The sequence below is a fragment of the Capra hircus genome, chromosome 23, assembly GCF_001704415.2.
Source record: "Capra hircus breed San Clemente chromosome 23, ASM170441v1, whole genome shotgun sequence".
NCBI lineage: Eukaryota > Metazoa > Chordata > Mammalia > Artiodactyla > Bovidae > Capra > Capra hircus.
The window spans coordinates 17,827,538-17,849,146 of NC_030830.1; the positions used below are offsets into that span (position 1 = coordinate 17,827,538).

At 42.0% G+C, this 21,609-nt stretch overlaps 3 protein-coding genes and 1 pseudogene across 3 annotated transcripts; 2 read left to right on the plus strand and 2 right to left on the minus strand.

The window, feature by feature from the left end:
* On the minus strand, window positions 770-1,168 carry LOC102182459 (histone H2A type 1-A). Its single transcript, XM_005696814.2, has one exon. It carries the CDS (start codon window positions 1,166-1,168, stop codon window positions 770-772), a length of 399 nt encoding a protein of 132 aa, XP_005696871.2.
* On the plus strand, window positions 1,532-1,915 carry LOC102189358 (histone H2B type 1-A). The gene has a single exon (XM_005696769.1). The coding sequence runs from the start codon at window positions 1,532-1,534 to the stop codon at window positions 1,913-1,915; it is 384 nt and encodes a 127-aa protein (XP_005696826.1).
* On the minus strand, window positions 4,709-5,122 carry LOC102189079 (histone H2B type 1-A-like). Its single transcript, XM_005696768.1, has one exon. It carries the CDS (start codon window positions 5,090-5,092, stop codon window positions 4,709-4,711), a length of 384 nt encoding a protein of 127 aa, XP_005696825.1. The 5' UTR covers window positions 5,093-5,122.
* On the plus strand, window positions 5,382-5,776 carry LOC102182182 (annotated as a pseudogene).

Genomic DNA, 21,609 nt, shown 5'->3' on the forward strand with positions numbered 1-21,609 from the left:
TCCTTTTCAGTTTTCAAAAAATTTCCTTCCTTTTGTGCCCTTCTCAATCACGTCTTATCTACATACATTAATTCAAGACCTGATAGGCTTTTTCATAACTTGATTGTCCCTCAACAAACGGAAGTTTACTTTCATCTTTTCTTACAGAATTCTATACTTTTCTTTGTACCTGTCTCTGTCTTACGTGTAGCTAAGTGTCTAAAATGACTTACAAAAAAATAACCAGTGACTGTTTCTCCTTGAAATAGGGCAAACTGCTGACTCTTCTGTAAGTCTGACAATCGTTCATTTGCTTTCCAATTTTTCTTGGTATTTATAATACAGATCAAGTGAAGCCACTGTTTTGCAGAGACTACTTCTAGAGATTCTAGTATCCCTCTCTCCCCCACATATGCCATTAAGGTTTTTGATGGACATTACATTTTAAAACATTTTCTCAGCGTGTGTTAAGTCAGAGATTGTCAAATACTCACTAAAATGAGCCATAAAGAGGGTATTTGAATGAAGCTTTGCTCTTCACCTGATAAGCATCTTGAGGGCCCACAAGCAAACAGCTTCTAGGAACCTCAGGTGTTAGAATCAACATTCAAATACTTTCATAGTACAGAAGTTGTGATTACTGGGTATTTTTGGCAGCCTATTGCTGGAAAACTGCAATTTAGAGGCCCAGCCTAGGTCACAGCCCTCCGACATATTTGAATGGCTTTGAAAAGAGCCTTTGGTTGCTGTCCTTTCACTAGACACTTGGATTGCTCACTGGCATTCTGCACTATGACTGCTTGCTCTGTACTTTGTGATGGTGGCTCTCGGTTTTTCTGGGTAGGAGCGCAGGCTGGATTTTGGGCAGGACGCCAGCCTGAGCAATAGTCACACCCCCCAGCAGCTTGTAGAGCTCCTCATCATTACGGATGGCCAGCTGCAAATGGCGAGGAATGAGGCGGGTCTTCTTGTTGTCACGTGATGCATTACCTGCTAATTCTAAGATCTCAGCCATTATGTACTCCAACACCGCTGCCAAGTATCCTGGCGCACCTGCCCCAACGCGCTCCACATAGCTGCCCTTGCGGAGCAGGCGATAGATCCTGCCCACCGGAAACTGCAAACCTCTGGAAAAGCGGCTTTTTACCTTAGCACGGGCCTTGCCGCCTTGCTTCCCACGACCCAACATACTTCCCCAACAAAACAGTGATACACACACAAAAACAGAATAAATCTACTGGACCTATTTATAGCCTGACTGTAGGTTGTACTTTGCTTTCTGATTGGCTGATGGCCGTCTAGCCAATCAGCAAAGAGCAAGCAAATCACCTCATTTGCATACACGACACTCCCAGGTATCCAATCAGACGTTGGCCTCTTGACACGTCACTTCAGCGCCTTGCCTATAAATACCACTGTTTCCACCCCTGAAGCGTCTTTTTTTATTCGGCGTATGCTAGAGTTGCTTATTTTACTGCCAGCTGTTCATATTATAATAAGGTCGTTAGAATAGTAAAGAGTTGCTAACACTGAAGAGCTGCTGACGCTAGCCATGCCGGAGGTGTCTTCAAAGGGTGCAACTATCTCCAAGAAAGGATTCAAGAAAGCTGTTACTAAAACTCAAAAGAAAGAAGGGAAAAAGCGCAGGAGATGCAGAAGAGAGAGCTATTCAATATACATCTACAAAGTCTTAAAGCAAGTTCACCCAGATACGGGCATCTCGTCAAAAGCTATGAGCATTATGAATTCTTTTGTCACTGACATCTTTGAGCGTATTGCAGGTGAGGCGTCGCGCCTGGCGCATTACAACAAGCGTTCAACCATCACATCCAGGGAGATCCAGACAGCTGTGCGCCTGCTGCTGCCTGGGGAATTGGCTAAGCATGCCGTGTCTGAAGGCACCAAGGCTGTTACCAAGTACACGAGCTCCAAGTAAACTTGTGAAAGTAACCAGTTTTTAACAACCCTAAGGCTCTTTTCAGAGCCACTTAACACACTTGAAAAAGCTGTGGGCTCACTTTATGGTAGCTAGTAAAGATCTGCGGAAGACCCCTGGTTCGATTCGTGGGTCTGGAATGTTCCCCTGGTGAAGGCTAGGCTACCCACTCCCGAATTCTTGGCCTTCCCTGGGGGCTCAGATGGTAAAAGATTCCGTTTGCAGTGGGGAAGGCTTGAGTTCCATCCCCTGGAGAAGGGAATGGATACATAATTACTCCAGTGTTGGCTGGAGAATTCCGTGGACAGAGGAGCCTGGTGGGCTGCAGTCATGGAGTTGCAAAGAGTTGGGACTGAGATTTCAGTGAATACTAGGACTGATAGTTAAGTACTCTCCGTTAAACACAGGTGTTACTGTGTAACGAGTGTCCTCAAAAGGCCCCAATAAATTCAGAAAAGCTTGATGCTATACAACGTATGATATACAATGTAAAAGTTTCTCAGAATAATGGGGTCAGGAAGGCTATTTGGGTTTTCGTTTCTCTGAATGACTTAAAGTTTTTTTTTTTTTTTTTTTTTTTTTTCCTATGAAGGGCCCAAAGCTGTGCAGAGATCTAGAAAAGGAGTGTGATAAAAGGAACAGAACATTAACACATTAAGGGTAGCTTTTTTCCACTGTTGGTGCCTAAGGAAGTTGGGACCCTCTGGGCCAGCCTAACTCTAAAAGTAAGCACATAGGCTTTTTTGCCCGAATGCCACAGGTTTGTATGCTGTTCAGTGCCTATTACCCCTGGAATGTGGGAATACTGCCATCACCTATATTGTAATCCAACAACCTGGCTACCCAAAATTGACTAGGAAACTGCATGGCTCTGGGAGGCCGGCCGACATTGCTAACTCTTGAGGGCAAGTCACGGACACGTGACTATGAATTTTGTTGTTTACTTTGTTTTCCAATTTAAAATTTGTGTTTCCCTTTTCTTCAGTCTTCAAACATTCACTAATTGTGTGTGTGCATGTGTGTGTAAGAAAAAGAGGAGGTCTTTACTCTCATTGTTTCCATTGTAGTTTAGTGAGGCAGGCATAAACACACAAGATCATTTCAGTTGACTATGAATGAGCAAGATAATTCAGTGCCTAAGGAAGGCTTTGTATTCTCTTTAATTTACTCTATAATACTTCTATCCAGATAGTGTGATGTAAATTTTGTGAGTCAAGGTTAAGCTAAACCTTAAGATCTGTTTGGTAATATGTGAAGTGTAATAGGCTGAACTATGTCCTGCAAGAAGATATGTCCAAGTCTTAACCTCTGATACTGAAATGTGAGCTTTGTTTGGAAATAGGGTATAGTTAAGAACTTTGAGATCGTCCTGGTAAAATTTAGGGTATCCTTATGAGAGAAGGGAGAGGGGCATCAGAGCTGCAAAGTAGAGGATCATGTGAAAACTGAGGCAGGCAGAGGTTGGAGTGGCACAGCTTCAAGCCAAGGAACACCAAGGATTGTCAGCTGCCACCAGAGGCCAGGTAGGAGACATATAAATAGAACAGACTCTCCTTAGGTGCCTCCACAAAGAACCAGCCCTACTGGCAATGATACTGGGCTTCTTGGCCTTCAAAACAGTGAAAGAATATATTTGTTTTACGTCAACCAGTTTTTGGCAACTTGTTGTAGCTGCCCTAGGAAGCTAATAAGTGGACTTTCCTAATGAGAAATTCATTCTGAAGAGGTTATCATTTGATCCACTACAAATTCTTCAAAATTACACTAGAGTACTGATAGCAGAAGTAATGAGAGAAATTCAGTGAAAAAAAAAAAAGTGATTAAGATGCATGTCAAGAGCAGATACACTTGCATGAACTGAGTGGGATACCCCAGTAACTCCAGTATTCTGTGGCTGCAGAACTGGCTTTCTCCATGAAAGAATCTTAAAATCATTAGTCTAACAGCTAATGAAGATTCAGTTATCTGATCCCAACTGTACTGTTAGCAGAATTCTGCCATCTGATTTCTATGTCATCTGTCTTAGCTTTTATTGTAGTATTTTCTAGTTGATCCTAATGAAAGTGACAATGAAAGTCGCTCAGTCGTGTCCTACTCTTCGTGACCCCATGGACTATACAGTCCTTGGAATTCTCTAGGCCAGAATACTGGAGTGGGTATCCTTTCCCTTCTCCAGGTGATCTTCCTGATCCTATATACATCCTCTTAAAATAAAATTATAAATACAAACAATAAAATATTAATTTTAATATTATCCAGATGACATCACCAGACCAAGAAACTCAGGAACTTCAAATTTCAGCAGCTGTAGGGCATCTGGCCTAATCCAGAATTTTCACACAATGTAGAAAATGCAAAGGAGCAAAATAGCCTTAATGCTCCCATGTCAGATGTGGCTACTATCTTAATCTTTCCAGTTTTCAGGTCCCTTTCACTAACACCTGATTTAAAACAAACTTGAAATAGACATAGGAGAGAAGGTCAAGCCATGTTCCTCATGGCACTCAACCATAAAACCTCCCTGAAAACACATTTTGAGAGCTCCCTTCTTTGAAATGTCTTGAGATCAGAGACTTCACTTACTACTAGTCACATGTGGCTAGCAAATTACCTGCTTAACCATATTACAGATGGGGAGTGAAGCAAAACGGATGTTAATCATTTTTCACTCTAGTGATAAGAGCCTGCCCGCATATATTAACCAGCCAAACAAAAAGCCTACAGCCCTTTAGAAACTTAAGTGGCTCTTAAAAGAGCCTTTGGGTTTACAAAGGTCGTCTGATGGCCAAAACTTTACTTTGAGCTGGTGTACTTGGTGACAGCCTTGGTGCCCTCAGACACCGCGTGCTTGGCCAGCTCCCCAGGCAGCAGCAGGCGTACAGCCGTTTGGATTTCCCTGGACGTGATAGTGGAGCGCTTGTTATAATGTGCCAGGCGCGACGCCTCGCCTGCGATGCGCTCGAAAATGTCACTGACAAACGAATTCATGATGCTCATGGCCTTTGAAGAGATGCCGGTATCTGGGTGAACTTGCTTCAGCACCTTGTAGATGTAAATTGAATAGCTCTCTTTTCGACATCTCTTCCGCTTTTTCCCTTCCTTCTTCTGGGTTTTAGTTACAGCTTTCTTGAAGCCTTTTTTAGAAATGGTAGTGCCCTTTGTAGTCAGCTCTGGCATGGTAGACGCACAACTCCTAGATGGCAAAAGACTGGCACTGCCTCACCGCAACTGCGGTATTTATAGGTACGGCGCGCAGATGCCCTGTTGGGCAGCTCACATCTGATTGGATAATGGGTGTGTATATGTAAATGAAGTGATTCCAGTAACGTACTCTGATGTGATACAAGAGTATCAGCCAATCAGATAGCGAATCGCAACCTACCTGAGACTATAAACAACCCCCCCCCCCCCCCGCACGTGCCCTAACGGTAACATTTTCCGTTATAACAGGTCTGCATCATTAGTTATGTCTGGTCGTGGAAAGCAGGGTGGTAAAGTACGTGCTAAGGCCAAAACCCGGTCATCCAGAGCAGGCCTGCAGTTCCTGTGGGCCGAGTCCACCGCCTGCTCCGAAAGGGCAACTACGCAGAACGCGCTGGGGCTGGTTCACCCGTGTACCTGATGGCGGTGCTGGAGTACCTGACGGCTGAGATCCTGGAGCTGGCGGGCAATGCGGCCAGAGACAACAAGAAGACACACATCATCTCGCGTCACCTGCAATTAGCTATCCGTAATGATGAGGAGCTCAACAAGCTGCTGGGCGGTGTGACCATCGCGCAGGGTGGTGTCCTGCCCAACATCCAGGCTGTCCTGCTGCCCAAGACGACTGAGAGTCACCACCACAAGGTCCAGTGCAAGTAACACCTCCCAGGTTGTAAAGCTAAGCAAACGACCTGAACGTCTGAAGAGAGTTGGAAAAGTACCAAACTGAAACCAAAGGCTCTTTTTAGAGCCACTTACAATTTCTGAGAAAGAGCTTAGGTTTATAAAAAAGAATCCAAAGCAAGTAACTGATCGGCTAGCAATAAAAAAGAACTTGCCCACAACCTCTGAAGCAGTAAATGTACCACGATTTTGACAAAACTTCGTGATCTTGAGTGAATATTTTTGTATTTTGGGAGTAGACAGAGGAGGCTCCTAGTGGGCGGGGAGTGGGGGAGGTTGGGGGGGGGGGAGGTATTGGGGGAGTTAGGGGAGTGGGCAGGTTAGAGATTCCATTCTCCTTGGGGAAAAGAGCAAGTTTTAGCTTAACCTTTTATGTTTGGAGAGAATGTCAGCCAAGCAACTGGCAAACCAACATGCATCACGGCAGCTTTTTCTCTCAAATGCCTTCTAGTAAGGGACTGCCAAGAGTTCTAGGATGATTCTATATCCTGAAAGCTGTTGACATGTCAAGCCAAAAAACGAGACATAACTATTTGACAGGTAATTTTACATGAAAAACAGTAAATAGGTTGATTTCTTAACGTATTAGTATATATCGATATTACACTTGGTAAGTAATATGACAAAACAGCTTTCTACCACCAATTATTCAGAAACAGTAGGCGCTGAATTCAACGGATTTAACCACTGAAAGTGAAGGAAAATATTTTGTTGATCTGTAGCACTGCATATGAGTGAACACCCACAGAGACAACTGACAAACAGGAAAGCAGCCAAATTCAAAATTCTTGTATGGAATTGAAAGCATCTGTCAACTCAAGAAATATTTGAAACCTAAAAGTTGAGAGTTATGTTTTATCTGGAGGGACTTTTTAGGACTTCAGGCCCTGGGGACAGCATCTCAAGTAACCCTGAGAGAACTGCTCCAGGGAGATAAGGGGAGGAGCCAGGTTATATAGAAGTTTTGCAACAAAGAGCATGTAATCTGAACATTAACAATTATTAAAGAAAACCAGATATCTCAAGTTAACGAAGTTAGCCCTTTTCTATACATTAGTTCAGTTCAGTCACTCAGTCGTGTCCGACTCTTTACGACCCCATGAATCGCAGCACACCAGGCCTCCCTGTCCATCACCAACTCCCGGAGTTCACCCAAACTCATGTCCTTCGAGTCAGTGATGCCATCCAGCCATCTCATTCTCTGTCATCCCTTTCTCCTCCTGCCCCCAATCTCTCCCAGCATCAAAGTCTTTTCCAATGAGTCAACTCTTCGCATGAGGCAGCCAAAGTACTGGAGTTTCAGCTTTAGCATCAGTCCTTCCAAAGAAATCCCAGGGTTAATCTCCTTTAGAATGGACTGGTTGGACCTCCTTGTAGTCCGAGGGACTCTCAAGAGTTGTCTCCAACACCACAGTTCAAAAGCATCAATTCTTTGGTGCTCAGCCTTCTTCACAGTCCAACTCTCACATCCATACATGACCACTGGAAAAACCATAGCCTTGATTAGACAGACCTTTGTTGGCAACGTAATGTCTCTGCTTTTCAATACGCTGTCTAGGTTGGGCGTAACTTTTCTTCCAAGGAGTAAACGTTTTTCAATTTCATGGCTGCAGTAATTTTGGAGCCGCCCAAAATAAAGTCTGACACTGTTTCCACTGTTTCCCCATCTATTTCCCATGAAGTGATGGGACCGGATGCCATGATCTTCGTTTTCTGAATGTTGAGCTTTAAGACAACTTTTTCACTCTCCTCTTTCACCTTCATCAAGAGGCTTTTTAGTTCCTCTTCACTTTCTGCCATAAGGGTGGTGGTATCTGCATATCTGAGGTTATTGATATTTCTCCCAGCAATTTTGATTCCAGCTTGCATTTCTTCCAGTCCAGCATTTCTCATGATGTACTCTGCATATAAGTTAAATAAGCAGGGTGACAATATACAGCCTTGACATACTCCTTTTCCTATTTGGAACCAGTCTGTTGTTCCATGTCCAGTTTTAACTGTTGCTTCCTGACCTTCATACAGATTTCTCAAGAGGCAGGTCAGGTGGTCTGGTATGCCCGTCTCTTTATTTTCCAGAGTTTATTGTGATCCACACAGTCAAAGGCTTTGGCATAGTCAATAAAGCAGAAATATATGTTTTTCTGGAACTCTCTTGCTTTTTCCATGATCCAGCAGATGTTGGCAATTTGATCTCTGGTTCCTCTGCCTTTTCTAAAACCAGCTTGAACATCTGGAAGTTCACGGTTCACATATTGCTGAAGCCTGGCTTGGAGAATTTTGAGCATTACTCTACTAGCGTGTGAGATGGGTGCAATTGTTTGGTAGTTTGAGCATTCTTTGGCATTGCCTTTCTTTGGGATTGGAATGAAAACTGACCTTTTCCAGTCCTGTGGCCACTGCTGAGTTTTCCAAATTTGCTGGCATATTGAGTGCAGCACTTTCACAGCATCATCTTTTAGGATTTGAAATAGCTCCACTGGAATTCTATCACCTCCACTAGCCTTGTTCGTAGTGATGCTTTCTAAGGCCCACTTGACTTCACATTATAGGATGTCTGGCTCTAGATGAGCGATCACACCATCGTGATTATCTGGGTTTTGAAGATCTTTTTTGTACAGTTCTTCTGTGTATTCTTGCTACCTCTTCTTAATATCTTCTGCTTCTGTTAGGTCCATACCATCTCTGTCCTTTATCGAGCCCATTTTTGCATGAAATGTTCCCTTGGTATCTCTAATTTTCTTGAAGAGATCTCTAGTCTTTCCCATTCTGTTCTTTTCCTCTGTTTCTTTGCATTGATTGCTGAGGAAGGCTTTCTTATCTTTTCTTGCTAGTCTTTGGAACTCTGCTTTCAGATGCTTATATCTTTCCTTTTCTCCTTTGCTTTTCACTTCTCTTCCTTTCACAGCTATTTGTAAGGCCACCCCAGACAGCCATTTTGCTTTTTTGCATTTCTTTTCCATGGGGATGGTCTTGATCCCTGTCTCCTGTACAATGTTACAAACCTCATTCCGTAGTTCATCAGGCACTCTATCTATCAGATCTAGGTCCTTAAATCTATTTCTCACTTCCACTGTATAATCATAAGGGATTTGATTTAGGTCATACCTGAATGGTCTAGCAGTTTTCTCTACTTTCTTCAGTTTAAGTCTGAATTTGGTAATAAGGAGTTCATGATCTGAGCGAAAGTCAGCTCCTGGTCTTGTTTTTGTTGACTGTATAGAGCTTCTCCATCTTTGGCTGTAAAGAATATAATCAATCTAATTTTGGTGTTGACCATCTGGTGATGTCCATGTGTAGAGTGTTCTCTTGTGTTGTTGGAAGAGGGTGTTTGCTATGACCAGTGCATTTTCTTGGCAAAACTCTATTAGTCTTTGCCCTGCTTCATTCCGCTTTCCAAGGCCAAATTTGCCTGTTACTCCAGGTGTTTCTTGACTTCCTACTTTTGCATTCCAGTCCCCTATAATGAAAAGGACATCTTTATTTTGGTGTTAGTTCTAAAAGGTCTTGTAGGTCTTCATAGAACCGTTCAACTTCAGCCTCTTCAGCGTTATTGGTTGGGGCATAGACTTGGATTACCGTGATATTGAATGGTTTGCCTTGGAGATGAACAGAGAACATTGTGTCGTTTTTGAGATTGCATCCAAGTACTGCATTTTGGACTCTTTTGTTGACCATGATGGCTACTTCATTTCTTCTGAGGGATTCTTGCCCACAGTAGTAGATATAATGGTCATCTGAGTTAAATTCACCCATTCCAGTTGATTTTAGTTCGCTGATTCCTAGAATGTCAACGTTCACTCTTGCCATCTCTTGTTTGACCGCTTCCAATTTGCCTTGATTCATGGACCTGACATTCCAGGTTCCTATGCAATATTGCTTTTTACAGCATCGGACCTTGCTTCTATCATCAGTCACATCCACAGCTGGGTATTGTTTTTGCTTTGGCTCCATCCTGTCATTCTTTCTGGAGTTATTTCTCCACTGATCTCCAGTAGCATATTGGGCACCTACTGACCTGGGGAGTTCCTCTTTCAGTATCCTATCATTTTGCCTTTTCATACTGTTCATGGGGTTCTCAAGGCAAGAATACTGAAGTGGTTTGCCATTCCCTTCTCCAGCGGAACCACATTCTGTCAGACCTCTCCACCATGACCCACCCGTCTTGGGTTGCCCCTCAGGCATGGCTTAGTTTCATTGAGTTAGACAAGGCTGTGGTCCTAGTGTGATTAGATTGACTAGTTTTCTGTGAGTATGGTTTCAGTGTGTCTGCCCTCTGATGCCCTCTTGCAACACCTACCATCTTACTTGGGTTTCTCTTACCTTGGGCATGGGGTATCTCTTCATGGCTGCTCCAGCAAAGCGCAGCTGCTGCTCCTTACCTTGGATGAGGGGTATCTTTCTATCATGGGAAGTTGCAATAGTTTGGGCTCGGTGAAATCATTCCTTTGATATACACCTCAGCTTTCTGGGGCCAGTATCCCATTTTCTCCCCATATCCTAAGCTTCCTCAGGGCTCACCGTAGGGTGTGGCTGCAGTATGATGGCTGTTAGATGGCAGGTATTCTTTCCTTCCTGAGTCCTCCTAGGGCTCATCAACTGTCTGTGGTGACTGCAATTGCTGATGACTGTGATATCCTTTGTTCTCTGATATGGCAGGAAAAATTTCATCTCTCATATAAAAAATTTTCAGGGAGGGAGGGTCAAGAGAGAGGGGATATAGGTATACTTACAGCTGATTCACATTTTGTACAGCATAACTAACACAACACTGTAAAGTAGTTATCCTCCAATTAAAAAGTTAAAAAATGATCTTTAAAAACTTCCAAACACAACACAAAACAAACATCTACATGTTTATAACTTGAAAATTCCTTAAACAATTGCAAAGTTAAAAAGGTTTTAAACATTATTTTTGTCTATAAAAGTAGACCCAAACCTATACATAAAATTACAGTGTTTAAAAATTTTAAGAATACTGATGAAATGTAAGAGTTTCTGAAAAATTATAAATTGCTTAAATTAAACCTAGAAAGCAGTGAGGACTGAGATAAATGGGGATAGAAAGTCATCAATGCGCTACCATCCTCAAAGATTAGGCTTCCAAGAGTGAGTTCTTTTTGACATTTAAGGAAAAGATAAATCTATGGCTAATAAAATGGTTCTAAATTGTGAAAAAAGTTTCATTTATTTTTTAAAGAAATATAAAATTTAATGAAGAAAGCATGCTACTAAATGAAGTACAATATAAATTTTAAATAATCCATAAATCTCCATTAAATATGAATAACTAACTTTGGCAACACATTAACAAGATTACCAAACAAGAATATAAGAATGTACCAATGTTTTCTTCAATGTTGAATAAAACCAAATAAAGGGAAAATAAAGTCTTATGTTAAACTCAGGAGGCACTAACATTTGCTAGTATGTTTAACTGAATAGTTTTTGTTTCTTAGTGGAAAACTAGTGATTACTGTTAGCAGACTTTTTCTTATTGCTATATTTTAATATTATTCTGGACTATGTTAGACAAATCATTAAAGAGATATTAAGAGGATTCTGCTGTAGCAAAAGAAGGAAAATAAAATTAGGTGTCATCTTTCAGAGAAAGAGCTGTGGTCAAGTTTCAAAAAAATAGCATTTCATAAGTCATTTATATTCAATGTAATGTTACCTATAACTACTTCAAAATGCTGGTGTTAATCTCAGTTTATTCAAACTGTTATATGAGAAGCCATTTTAATGAGTAAAATGAAATCAGGCTTCTTCGGTAAGTGATAGCTGTTTTTCATTTATAATTTCAGAAATCCACAGCAAATACTTAGGAAAAGAATTCATACTCCACCAGAATTGGACGGTGGAAAAATTGGAGAGAATGGGGGTTAAAGACAAAAGAATCAGGAGAAACAGGGCAAATGAGGCTTGATGCTAAAGCCTGAAGTGGAAACAAGTACCTCTACTTAAGTGGGTAAATGAGGAGCTGAAGGGTTAAGTGAGCAATGATGCTCTAAAGCAGTCTACCACACAAAATAGGGGAAACTGCCTACTGCTGTGAGTTATGTTACACAACATCTAAGCTGGGAACAACAGCGTTGATAGAATTAAAACACACACATTTACATCCAATGCAGTAGAAAGTGAAGGTGAAAATCAGTCAAGTCCTGACTCTTTGCGACCCCATGGACTGTGTCCATGGAATTCTCCAAGCCCGAATACTGGAGTGGGTAGCCTTTCCCTTCTCCAAGGGATCTTCCCAACCCAGGGATCAAACCCACGTCTCCCCCATTACAGGCAGATCCTTTACCAGCTGAGCCACGAGGGAAGCAATGCAGCAGAGTGGGTTTCTTCTTTAAACTACAATTCACATTAAAAAATACATTTACGTGAGTAAAATTACTCTCAGAGATACACACGCACACTAATAACTTAAAAAAAAAGTTTTCAGAAATAATATGCCATTGCTGGAAGTGTTACAGTGAAGAGCCAATTGGCACTACAGTTGGATCTGCTTCTTTCACTTTATTTAACCTTTGATTAAATTTTGCTTCCCATTGCTTTTGTTCACTAAAAGGATACTGTTTATATGTAATGGCCTGCCTCAGGGAACCCTGTCCCTGGGCCTGAATTTTAAACCAAAGTGCCTTAGTTCAGGACCGTGTACACCTGTGGATGTTTACAGGAAGAACTTACCACATTTGCTGTGCCAAATTGAAAGCTGTCACTTGAATTTGCCAGACAAATGTGCTTGCAAATGAAACACATAACTCAAATAGATTAAAGAAAAGAGGGGAGACATTAAACATATTCTAATGAGGAACCCTGAGAACAGAAAGAAAAGCTACTGAGATTGAGCCCTTAGAGAGCGTGGAATCTGAGATATAGAGACACAACAAAAACCCTATCCAGCATGTCAGTGAATTGTTTTTGATCATTAATCTTGGCCCTTCATCACAGCAATCTTTAGTGAAATGAAATGGCCCTGTTTTTTATTCATGATGTATCACTGAGATAAATACAGAATATGGGAGGCAGAGGAGAAGGATGAAATTTAGCAAAGAAATGGAATTTTTCTTTCTTCTAACGGTATTGATGTAGAGGATTAGATGGGCTCCAGGTTAGACATTTACAATTGGCCTCCTGTTTCCATTTCATGCGGCACGAAGGTGTGGGCTTCGGGCTGGATGCCTACAACTGTTAGCATTTCCTGAGACAAGAGATAGGTGGGCTCCAGTTAAGGTATTTACAATCAGCCTCCTGTTTGCCCTCTGAAATGGAAGTAACAACAGAAACAGGGTAAACAGCCAGTGTTTGTGTCTTGTAAACATCTTAAGGTCACAGTCATAGTCAGGACAAAGAGGGGCAAAACTGTTTGAGTGAAGAATTAAGGGATCCTTGTCCCCACCTCTTTGGAGACAAGGGAGACACTACACATGCACAGAAAGGCTCCTGTGGGTCACAAGTCAAGGGATAATGCCAGGCCATAATGAGTCTTGCTCCTCCCAGAAACCTTCACTTTGAGATCCATCTTGGCTGAGGGGTGAGTGAACCCCAGAGGAGTGTCCCAGGGTAGGTCAGGTGTGAAAAAAGAAACCAGATAATTGGCTAAAGGCAGACAAAGACCTGGAAGAACTATAAATTACTTAACCGCCTCTTTACTGTGCTCCTCCTCACTAGGGAGGACGTCCACACTTTCTCTCCAGGTGAGCATCTCTGCCTTGCTTCTGTCTTAACTAAACAAGTGATTTCTCTATGGCTCTCCCACTTGTTGTTATGCTATGTCTCTAATAATAAACTTTGTACTTGCATTTACAGTTTCTGCCTCTGTGATAAATGTATTTTTCACTGGGAGCAAAGATCTAGAGGAAAATAGCTTCTAGCCTTTAGCCCTTGCTGGTCTGGTGGCTAGGATTCCTGGTTCTCATCCAGGATACCCAGGTTCAATTCCTGGGCAGAGAGTTAAGATCTTGTTTCATGCCACCATTCACTGCTGCCTTGCTGAGATCAATATAAGCCGATTTAAAGACAAATTTAACACCAAACAAGGGGTATGGCTGGCCCTTTAAGAGTATTTGTGGATCATTAAAACATTCTGATGGAGAAGGAAATGGCAGCCCACTCCAGTACTCTTGCCTGGAAAATCCCATGGATGGAGGAGCCTGATGGGCTGCAGTCCATGTGGTTGCTAAGGGTCGGACACGACTGAGTGACTTCACTTTCACTTTTCACTTTCATGCATTGGAGAAGGAAATGGCAACCCACTCCAGTGTTCTTGCCTGGAGAATCCCAGGGACAGGGGAGCTTGGTGGGCTGCCGTCTATGGGGTCACACAGAGTCGGACACGACTGAAGTGACTTAGCAGCAGCAGCAGTAGCAGAACATTCTGATGAGATCATCCTTTGGGGATGGTGATCCATTTTGTGGAGTCATGTTTCCACTCCTTACCTCTACTGCCAGAATCCATATGAAGGTAGTGAGTTAGGTCAATCTGTCACTCAAGGTTCCTTTTCTTACCCCACGAGTCATTTGAAATCTTGAGATTTATCAGACCTGGATTACATTTAACTAAGTTTAGCTTCAAGCTCTTTCTACCTAGTAGGAAGAAAAGTGATACCTTCTTGTCTTTTCCATCTTGAGTTTCACTTTCCTACATGGTCCAACTAAGCTCATCAGAACCAATAATATATGACCATTATATATATATGTATGTATTATATATATTATATATACTAATGGCAAATAGCATGCTGCTGGAAATAAGAGCTAGCCTACTGCATTCACTGAAATAAAACAATGGTATTAGATCACTAACAGTTTCCTCCTTTAAAAAATCTGGCTGCAAAATTTGGGATTCTGCAAATGAATTGTCTCTCACCTTGTTACCACAGAGGAATGTTAAGTCCTGCATAAGTCATTTCATTCCTAACACCTTTCTTCTCATTCTCCTTTATCCCAACCATTCAGGCTCTGTTTGGATTCTAGTTGGTACCTGTGTGCTTTTCTGAGTAATCCAGGGTCTCCGAAACTCTCAAGGACCCCAGTAGGGTCTAAATCCAATAACAAGTGTTCTTATAAGAGACAGAAGAAAAGGTACATAGAAGAAAATATTTCATGAAAGATAAAGGTAGAAACTGAAGAGATACAGCCACAAAACAAGGAACACAATAGACTCCTGGAAGCCACCAGAAACTAGGAGGGAAGCAGGGGACAAACTTTCCCTCAGAGCATCCAGAAAGAACCAATTCTGCTAGCACTGGACTGGCACTTGGCAGATTTTGGACTCTGTTCTGCTGATATTATATGGGAACAAATTTCTACTGTTTTAAATTAACAAGTTTGTGAAAATTTGTTAACAGCTACAAATATGTAGAGAACTTCCAAAACTCAACAGTTAAAAATATCAAACAATCTAATTAGAAAATGGACAAAAATCATAAGGGACATTTCACCAAAAGAGATACACAGATAGCAAATAAGCACATGAAAAGTTTTTCAATATCATATGTCACTAAGTGTTAAGTGTTAGTTGCTCAGCTGTGTCTGACTTTGCCACCCCATGAACTGCAGCCCACCAGGCTCCTCTGTCCATGGAATTCTCCAGGCAAGAATACTGAAGTGGGTTGCCAATCTTCCCCGCCCCCCCCCCCCTCACTGCAGGGGATCTTCCTGACCCAGGTCTCCTGCCCTGCAGGCAGGTTCTTTACCGTCTGAACCACCAGGGAAGGGAATTGTAAATTAAAACTACAATGAGATGTTACTATTATCTCGTATCTTTTAGAATGACCAAAATCCAAAACACTGACCACACCAAACGCTAGGTGGGAGATAGAGCAACAGGAAAACACATTTATTGCTGTTTGTAATGCAAAATGCTACGGCCACTTTGGAAGACACAATTTCCTTTTTTTTTTTTTTTCCTTTTAATTTTAACTGAAGGATGATTGCTTTACAATGTTGTGTTGGTTTCTGCCACACAACAATGTGAATCAGCCATACATAGGTCCCCTATACATAGGTCCCCTCCCTCTTGAACCTCCTTCCCACCTCCAGCCCCATTGCACCCTCTATGTTGTCACACAGCACCTGGTTGAGTTCCCTGTGTTATACAGCAACTTCCCACTAGCTATCTATTTTACATATGGTAATGTGCAGGTTTTAATCCTACTCTCTCAATTTGAACCACACTCTCCTTCCCTCCCTGTTTTCACAAGTCTGTTCTTTAAGTCTACAGAAGACACAGCTTCTTATAATAGTAAACACTGGCTATTTGATCCAGCAATTGTACTCCTAGGTATTTATCCAAATGAATTTATACATACATTCATTCACACACACAAAATATTTATAGCAGCTTTACTCACAATTGCCAAAAATTGGAAACTAAGATGTTATTCAATTAGGTGAATGGATAAATAAACTATGTTATACACATACAATGGAGTATTACTCATCGATAAAAAGAAATGAATTATCAAGCTATGAAAAAGCATGGAGGAACCTTAAATGCACACTTCTAAGTGAAAGAAGTCAGTCTAGAAGACAACATACCATATGGGTCCAACTAATGACATCCTGGGAAAGGTAAAACTATAGAGACAGTACAAAGGTCAATGGTTGTCAGGGTTTGATAGTGGGAGGAGGCAGGGATGAATAGGTGGAGCACACAGGACTTTTAGGGCGGGGAAACCACTCTGTATGATGCTATAAGGTGGATACACGACATTATGAATTTGTCAAAATCCATGGAACTGTACAACATAAAGAGTGAATCCTAATATAAACTATGGACTGTAGTTATTAATATATCAGTAGCTGTTCAATAATTGTAACAAATGTACCACAGTAATATAGAGGGGGAAGAGGTTCATGTGAAGTCTCTGCCCAATTTTTCTGCTTTAAATCTAAAACTGCTTTAAAAATTAGTCTACTTTAAAAAGCCAATCCCCAAAGATCACCCACCATAAAATTCAATTTTTGTAACATTCTTGAAATGGCATAAGAAACAGAATATATTAGTGGCCCAAGAGTTGAGGAGGGGGGTGGCAGAGAAGTGTCTGTGGGTAAAAAAGGCAACAAAAAGGATCCTTGTAGCAATGGAAATAGTCTATATCTTGATTACATCGCTGTCAATATCCTGGTTGTGATATTGTACTAAGTTTTGCAAGATGTTACTGAAAGGTTGTTGCTAAGCTGTGAAAGACACTGGGATTCTTGGCCTCCAAAGGAGAAGACTTAAATATGGGGCCACTGACAAGGCTTGATCGCTCAGAGTTTTTGTGTAATAAAATCTTATTAAAGTATAAAAGAGAGAAAGCTTCTGACATAGACATCAGAAAGGGGCAGAAAGAGTATCTCCTTGATAGTCTTTAGCTGGATGTTATATGGCTACTCAGTTCAATTCAGTTCAGTCACTCAGTCGTGTCTGACTCTGCGACCCCATGAACTGAAGCACGCCAGACCTCCCTGTCCATCACCAACTCCCGGAGTTCACTCAAACTCATGTCCATCGAGTCGGTGATGCCATCCAGCCATCTCATCTTCTGTCGTCCCCTTCTCCTCCTGCCCCCAATCCTTCCCAGCATCAGAGTCTTTGCCAATGAATCAACTCTTCGCATGAGGTGACCAAAGTATTGGAGTTTCAGCTTTAGCATCATTCTTTCCAAAGAACACCCAGGACTGATCTCATTTAGAATGGACTGGGTGGATCTCCTTGCAGTCCAAGGGACTCTCAAGAGTCTTCTCCAACACCACAGTTCAAAAGCATCAATTCTTCGGTGCTCAGCTTTCTTCACAGTCCAACTCTCACATCCATACATGACCACTGGAAAAACCATAGCCATGACTAGACGGACCTTTGTTGGCAAAGTAATGTCTCTGCTTTTGAATATGCTATCTAGGTTGGTCATAACTTTTCTTCCAAGGAGTAAGCATCTTTTAATTTCATGGCTGCAATCACCATCTGCAGTGATTTTGGAGCCCAAAAAATAAAGTCTGATGCTGTTTCCACTGTTTCCCCATCTATTTCCCATGAAGTGATGGGACCAGATGTCATGATCTTCGTTTTCTGTATTTTGAGCTTTAAGCCAACTTTTTCACTCTCCTCTTTCACCTTCATCAAGAGGCTTTTTAGTTCCTCTTCACTTTCTGTCATAAGGATGGTGTCATCTGCCTATCTGAGGTTATTAATATTTCTCCCGGCAATCTTGATTCCAGCTTGTGCTTCTTCCAGCCCAGTGTTTCTCATGATGTACTCTGCGTATAAGTTAAATAAGCAGGGTGACAATATACAGCCTTGATGTACTCCTTTTCCTATTTGGAACCATTCTGTTGTTCCATGTCCAGTTCTAACTGTTGCTTCCTGACCTGCATATAGGTTTCTCAAGAGGCAAGTCAGGTGGTCTGGTATTCCCATCTCTTTCAGAATTTTGGGTGAATGTAACTCAGATGACCATTATATCTACTACTGCGGGCAGGAATCCCTCAGAAGAAATGGCGTAGCCACCATGGTCAACAAAAGAATCCGAAATGCAGTACTTGGATGCAGTCTCAAAAATGACAGAATGATCTCTGTTTCCAAGGCAAACCATTCAATATCACAGTAATCCACGTCTATGCCCCAACCAGTAATGCTGAAGAAGCTGAAGTTGAATGGTTCTATGAAGACCTCCAAGACTTTTTAGAACTAACACCTAAAAAAGATGTCCTTTTCATTATAGAGGACTGGAATGCAAAAGTAGGAAGTCAAGAAACACCTGGGGTAACAGGCAAATTTGGCCTTGGAATACAGAATGAAGCAGGGAAAAAGCTAATAGAGTTTTGCCAAGAGAACGCACTGGTCATAGCAAACACCCTCTTCCAACAACACAAGAGAAGACTCTACACATGGACATCACCAGATGGTCAACACCGAAATATAGCTACTAGAAGTCTGCTAATTGGAGAAAGGAAATGTCTCAAAACTCAGAGACTGGCACTAGGCCCCTCACCCACAGCATGCATTTTGAGATAACATTGGCACAAAGTGAGCTGTCCTGGGCCATAAAATGATTGACATGAATCTTGAAGAAAGGCAGGTTTCTAAGCAAATATATTCTCATTAACATAGCTTAAGAGAATATTTGCATGAGTAAAACATACTGGTTTGTCAAGTCAGTTCTGAGTCTTAGGCAGAACCATCTTGAAGACAGAGTCTAGGGTAAATACATAGTTCACTAACATAGCTTAAGACAAATATTTCCGTAAGAAAAATGCATTGGTTAGCTCAAGGTTTGAGAAAAGTTAAGTTCAGGTGGAACCAGGTGTCATTATGGCAGCACAGAATTTTAAAGGAAACCTCTTTTTAAATTCATATAGAGAAGGGGAAAAAATCTTAACACTTGTTTGTTTCGTCCTGCTGCTTAAGAGAAAGATAAAAAATGTCTGACACTTGCAGTCTACTTCCTCTGTTTGGAGACCCCTGACCTTCCTGCCTGTTACCCTCTCAAAAGCTTCAGTGTAAAGTCTGTCTACACCCCCATCTAGAGCAAGGAGGGATGCCTACAGTAGAAAGAGGGCACTGGTTGCTTTTTTTCCCTCTCTTACAGATAGGAGCTAACAATTCCAGTGTCACTCCTTTGAACTGTACCCTGAAAAGCTGGGATAGATTTGATCCCCAGGGCTTAAAGACATGCCTGATCTTCCTATGTGATACTGCATGGCCACAGTATCCACTGGAGGATGGCGAACAGTAGCTAGACTGGTTCTGCAGAAAACCAGGGAAATGAGTTAAAGTAGCATATGTGTTGCCCTTTTTCTCTCTGTGAAACATGCTAGACTTATGTCCTAAGGGTATAGATTTGGGTATGAAACGTTCAGCTCCCTCCTGTCCTCCTACTTTGTCCCCGTACCCAGGACTCCAAACTGATTAAACTGAAAGTCAGGAAACCACCGCCCACCCCACCTCCCTCCAGGAAGGGTTGCCTTGGTCTTGGTAAAAACCCAAACTGAGATTCAAACTGCCCAGGTAGAGGTCCAAACAACCCCTGTCTCAGAACAATCTCGGACTACCATGATTTCAATGGAAGTTCAGACAATCGAAGTAAGAGAAGCTCAGACAGCAAAAACTAAGGATGAAATACAGGATGAGATGGAGGACAGGAGACAAATAGATAAAGAAAAGCAGGTTTCTCCAATCTATCCCTGGGATCATATGTGCAGAGCAGCCTGAGAGGTTGAGGAACAGCCTCTTCATGAAGCACCCACCAGGAGAAATAATCAGTCTGTGAGAGTTAATAAGCCCTTTTCTTACCAAGAAATACAAAGAATCAAGGAGGATCTGGGAGATTATTTAGAGGACCCAGAAAAATATATTAGAGCTTTTAAGGGTGTTACTCTGCTTTATGACCTTACTTGGAAAGATGTGATGTATATCCTGGGACAATTGCTAACTTCCAACTCAAAAACTCAAGTTTTGGGGAAAAAGTGGTTGCCTATGGAGATGAATGGCTTGGTAATGAATCAGTAGCGAAGAAGGAAGACGAGATAGCTGCCCTCCCCACTGGGAATCAGGCAGTCCCAACTATAGACCTAGATTGGGACTATAACACAGCTAAAGGAAGATGGGATCAGGGTCACTTTGTCAGATATGTTCTTGAAGGACTCAGGCAAGCACATGCTAAGACTTTAAACTATGCCAAATTGGCAAACATAAAACAGGAAGAGAAGGAAGCTTCTGGTAAATCCCTAGATAAACTGAGGGAAGCCCTTCACAGATTCACTGAGATTGATCCTGAAAGTGAAGAGGGAAGAGTGATGTTAAAAGATAGATTTCTCAGTAGGCTCCAGATATCCACCATAAGCTATTAAAACAGGTGTATGGACCAAATCAGTCTTTAGATAATCTGTTGCAACTGGCTCAGATAGTCTATGATGGTAGGGAATATAAGGAAAAGAAAGAAAGGCAGAGAAAAACAAAGGAACAGGGGAAGCCCTTGTAATGGCTGTTAGAACCGTTTTTAAACAGCCTGAGAAAAATGCCCAGAGGGACCCAGGTGAAAAGGGATGGGTTTGCTATTTCTGTGGAAAGGAGAGGCACCTCAAGCGAGATTGCCCTCAGGCATCTAAGCCACCCCTGGCTCCATGTCTGGTCTGCAAGGGACCACACTGGAGGAAAGACTGTCCCCAGAGGTGTAGGTTTCAGGGGTTAGAATTTCAAGACAATCAGGACTGAAGGTGCCCGGGGGTCCCCATACAAGCTCCTGGCCTAATTACACCTGAGGAACCCCCGGTATTAATAGCTGTGGGGGGCCAATCCATTGATTTCCTTTTGGACGCTGGGGCAAACTACTCTGCTTACTGAAGCCCCTGGCCCACTTTCTCCCTGATCCGCTTCTGTAATGGGGCTAGACTACCTAAACATTTTTATTTCAGTCATCCTGTAAGCTGCAACTGGGACTCTGAGCTATTTTCACAAGAATTTCTGATCGTCCTGGAGTCTCTCTCACCCCTTTTGGGGAGGGATATATAGAGCAAGGTCCATGCCTCCGTTTTCATGAATATGGAGCCCTCCCTTTCTCTCCTATTAATTGAACACAATGTAAATCCTAGAGTGTGGGCTGATGGAAAATCTGCGGGTTGAGCACAAAATGCTATTCCTGTAGCTGTCAAGCTCAAAGACCCACGTTTATTTCCACATAAAAAGCAGTATCCACTAAAACCTGAGGTTAAGGAAGGGTTAAAACCCATCGTTGGGAATTTAAAGGAGCAGAGACTATTAAATCCCCATAACAGTCCATGCAACACTCCTATTTTGGGTATAAAGAAATCAAATAATA

Excerpts from the sequence above, each read along its gene's own strand:
- LOC102182459 (XM_005696814.2), bottom strand. The coding sequence starts at position 1,168 with ATGTTGGGTCGTGGGAAGCAAGGCGGCAAGGCCCGTGCTAAGGTAAAA.
- LOC102189358 (XM_005696769.1), top strand. The coding sequence starts at position 1,532 with ATGCCGGAGGTGTCTTCAAAGGGTGCAACTATCTCCAAGAAAGGATTC.
- LOC102189079 (XM_005696768.1), bottom strand. The coding sequence starts at position 5,092 with ATGCCAGAGCTGACTACAAAGGGCACTACCATTTCTAAAAAAGGCTTC.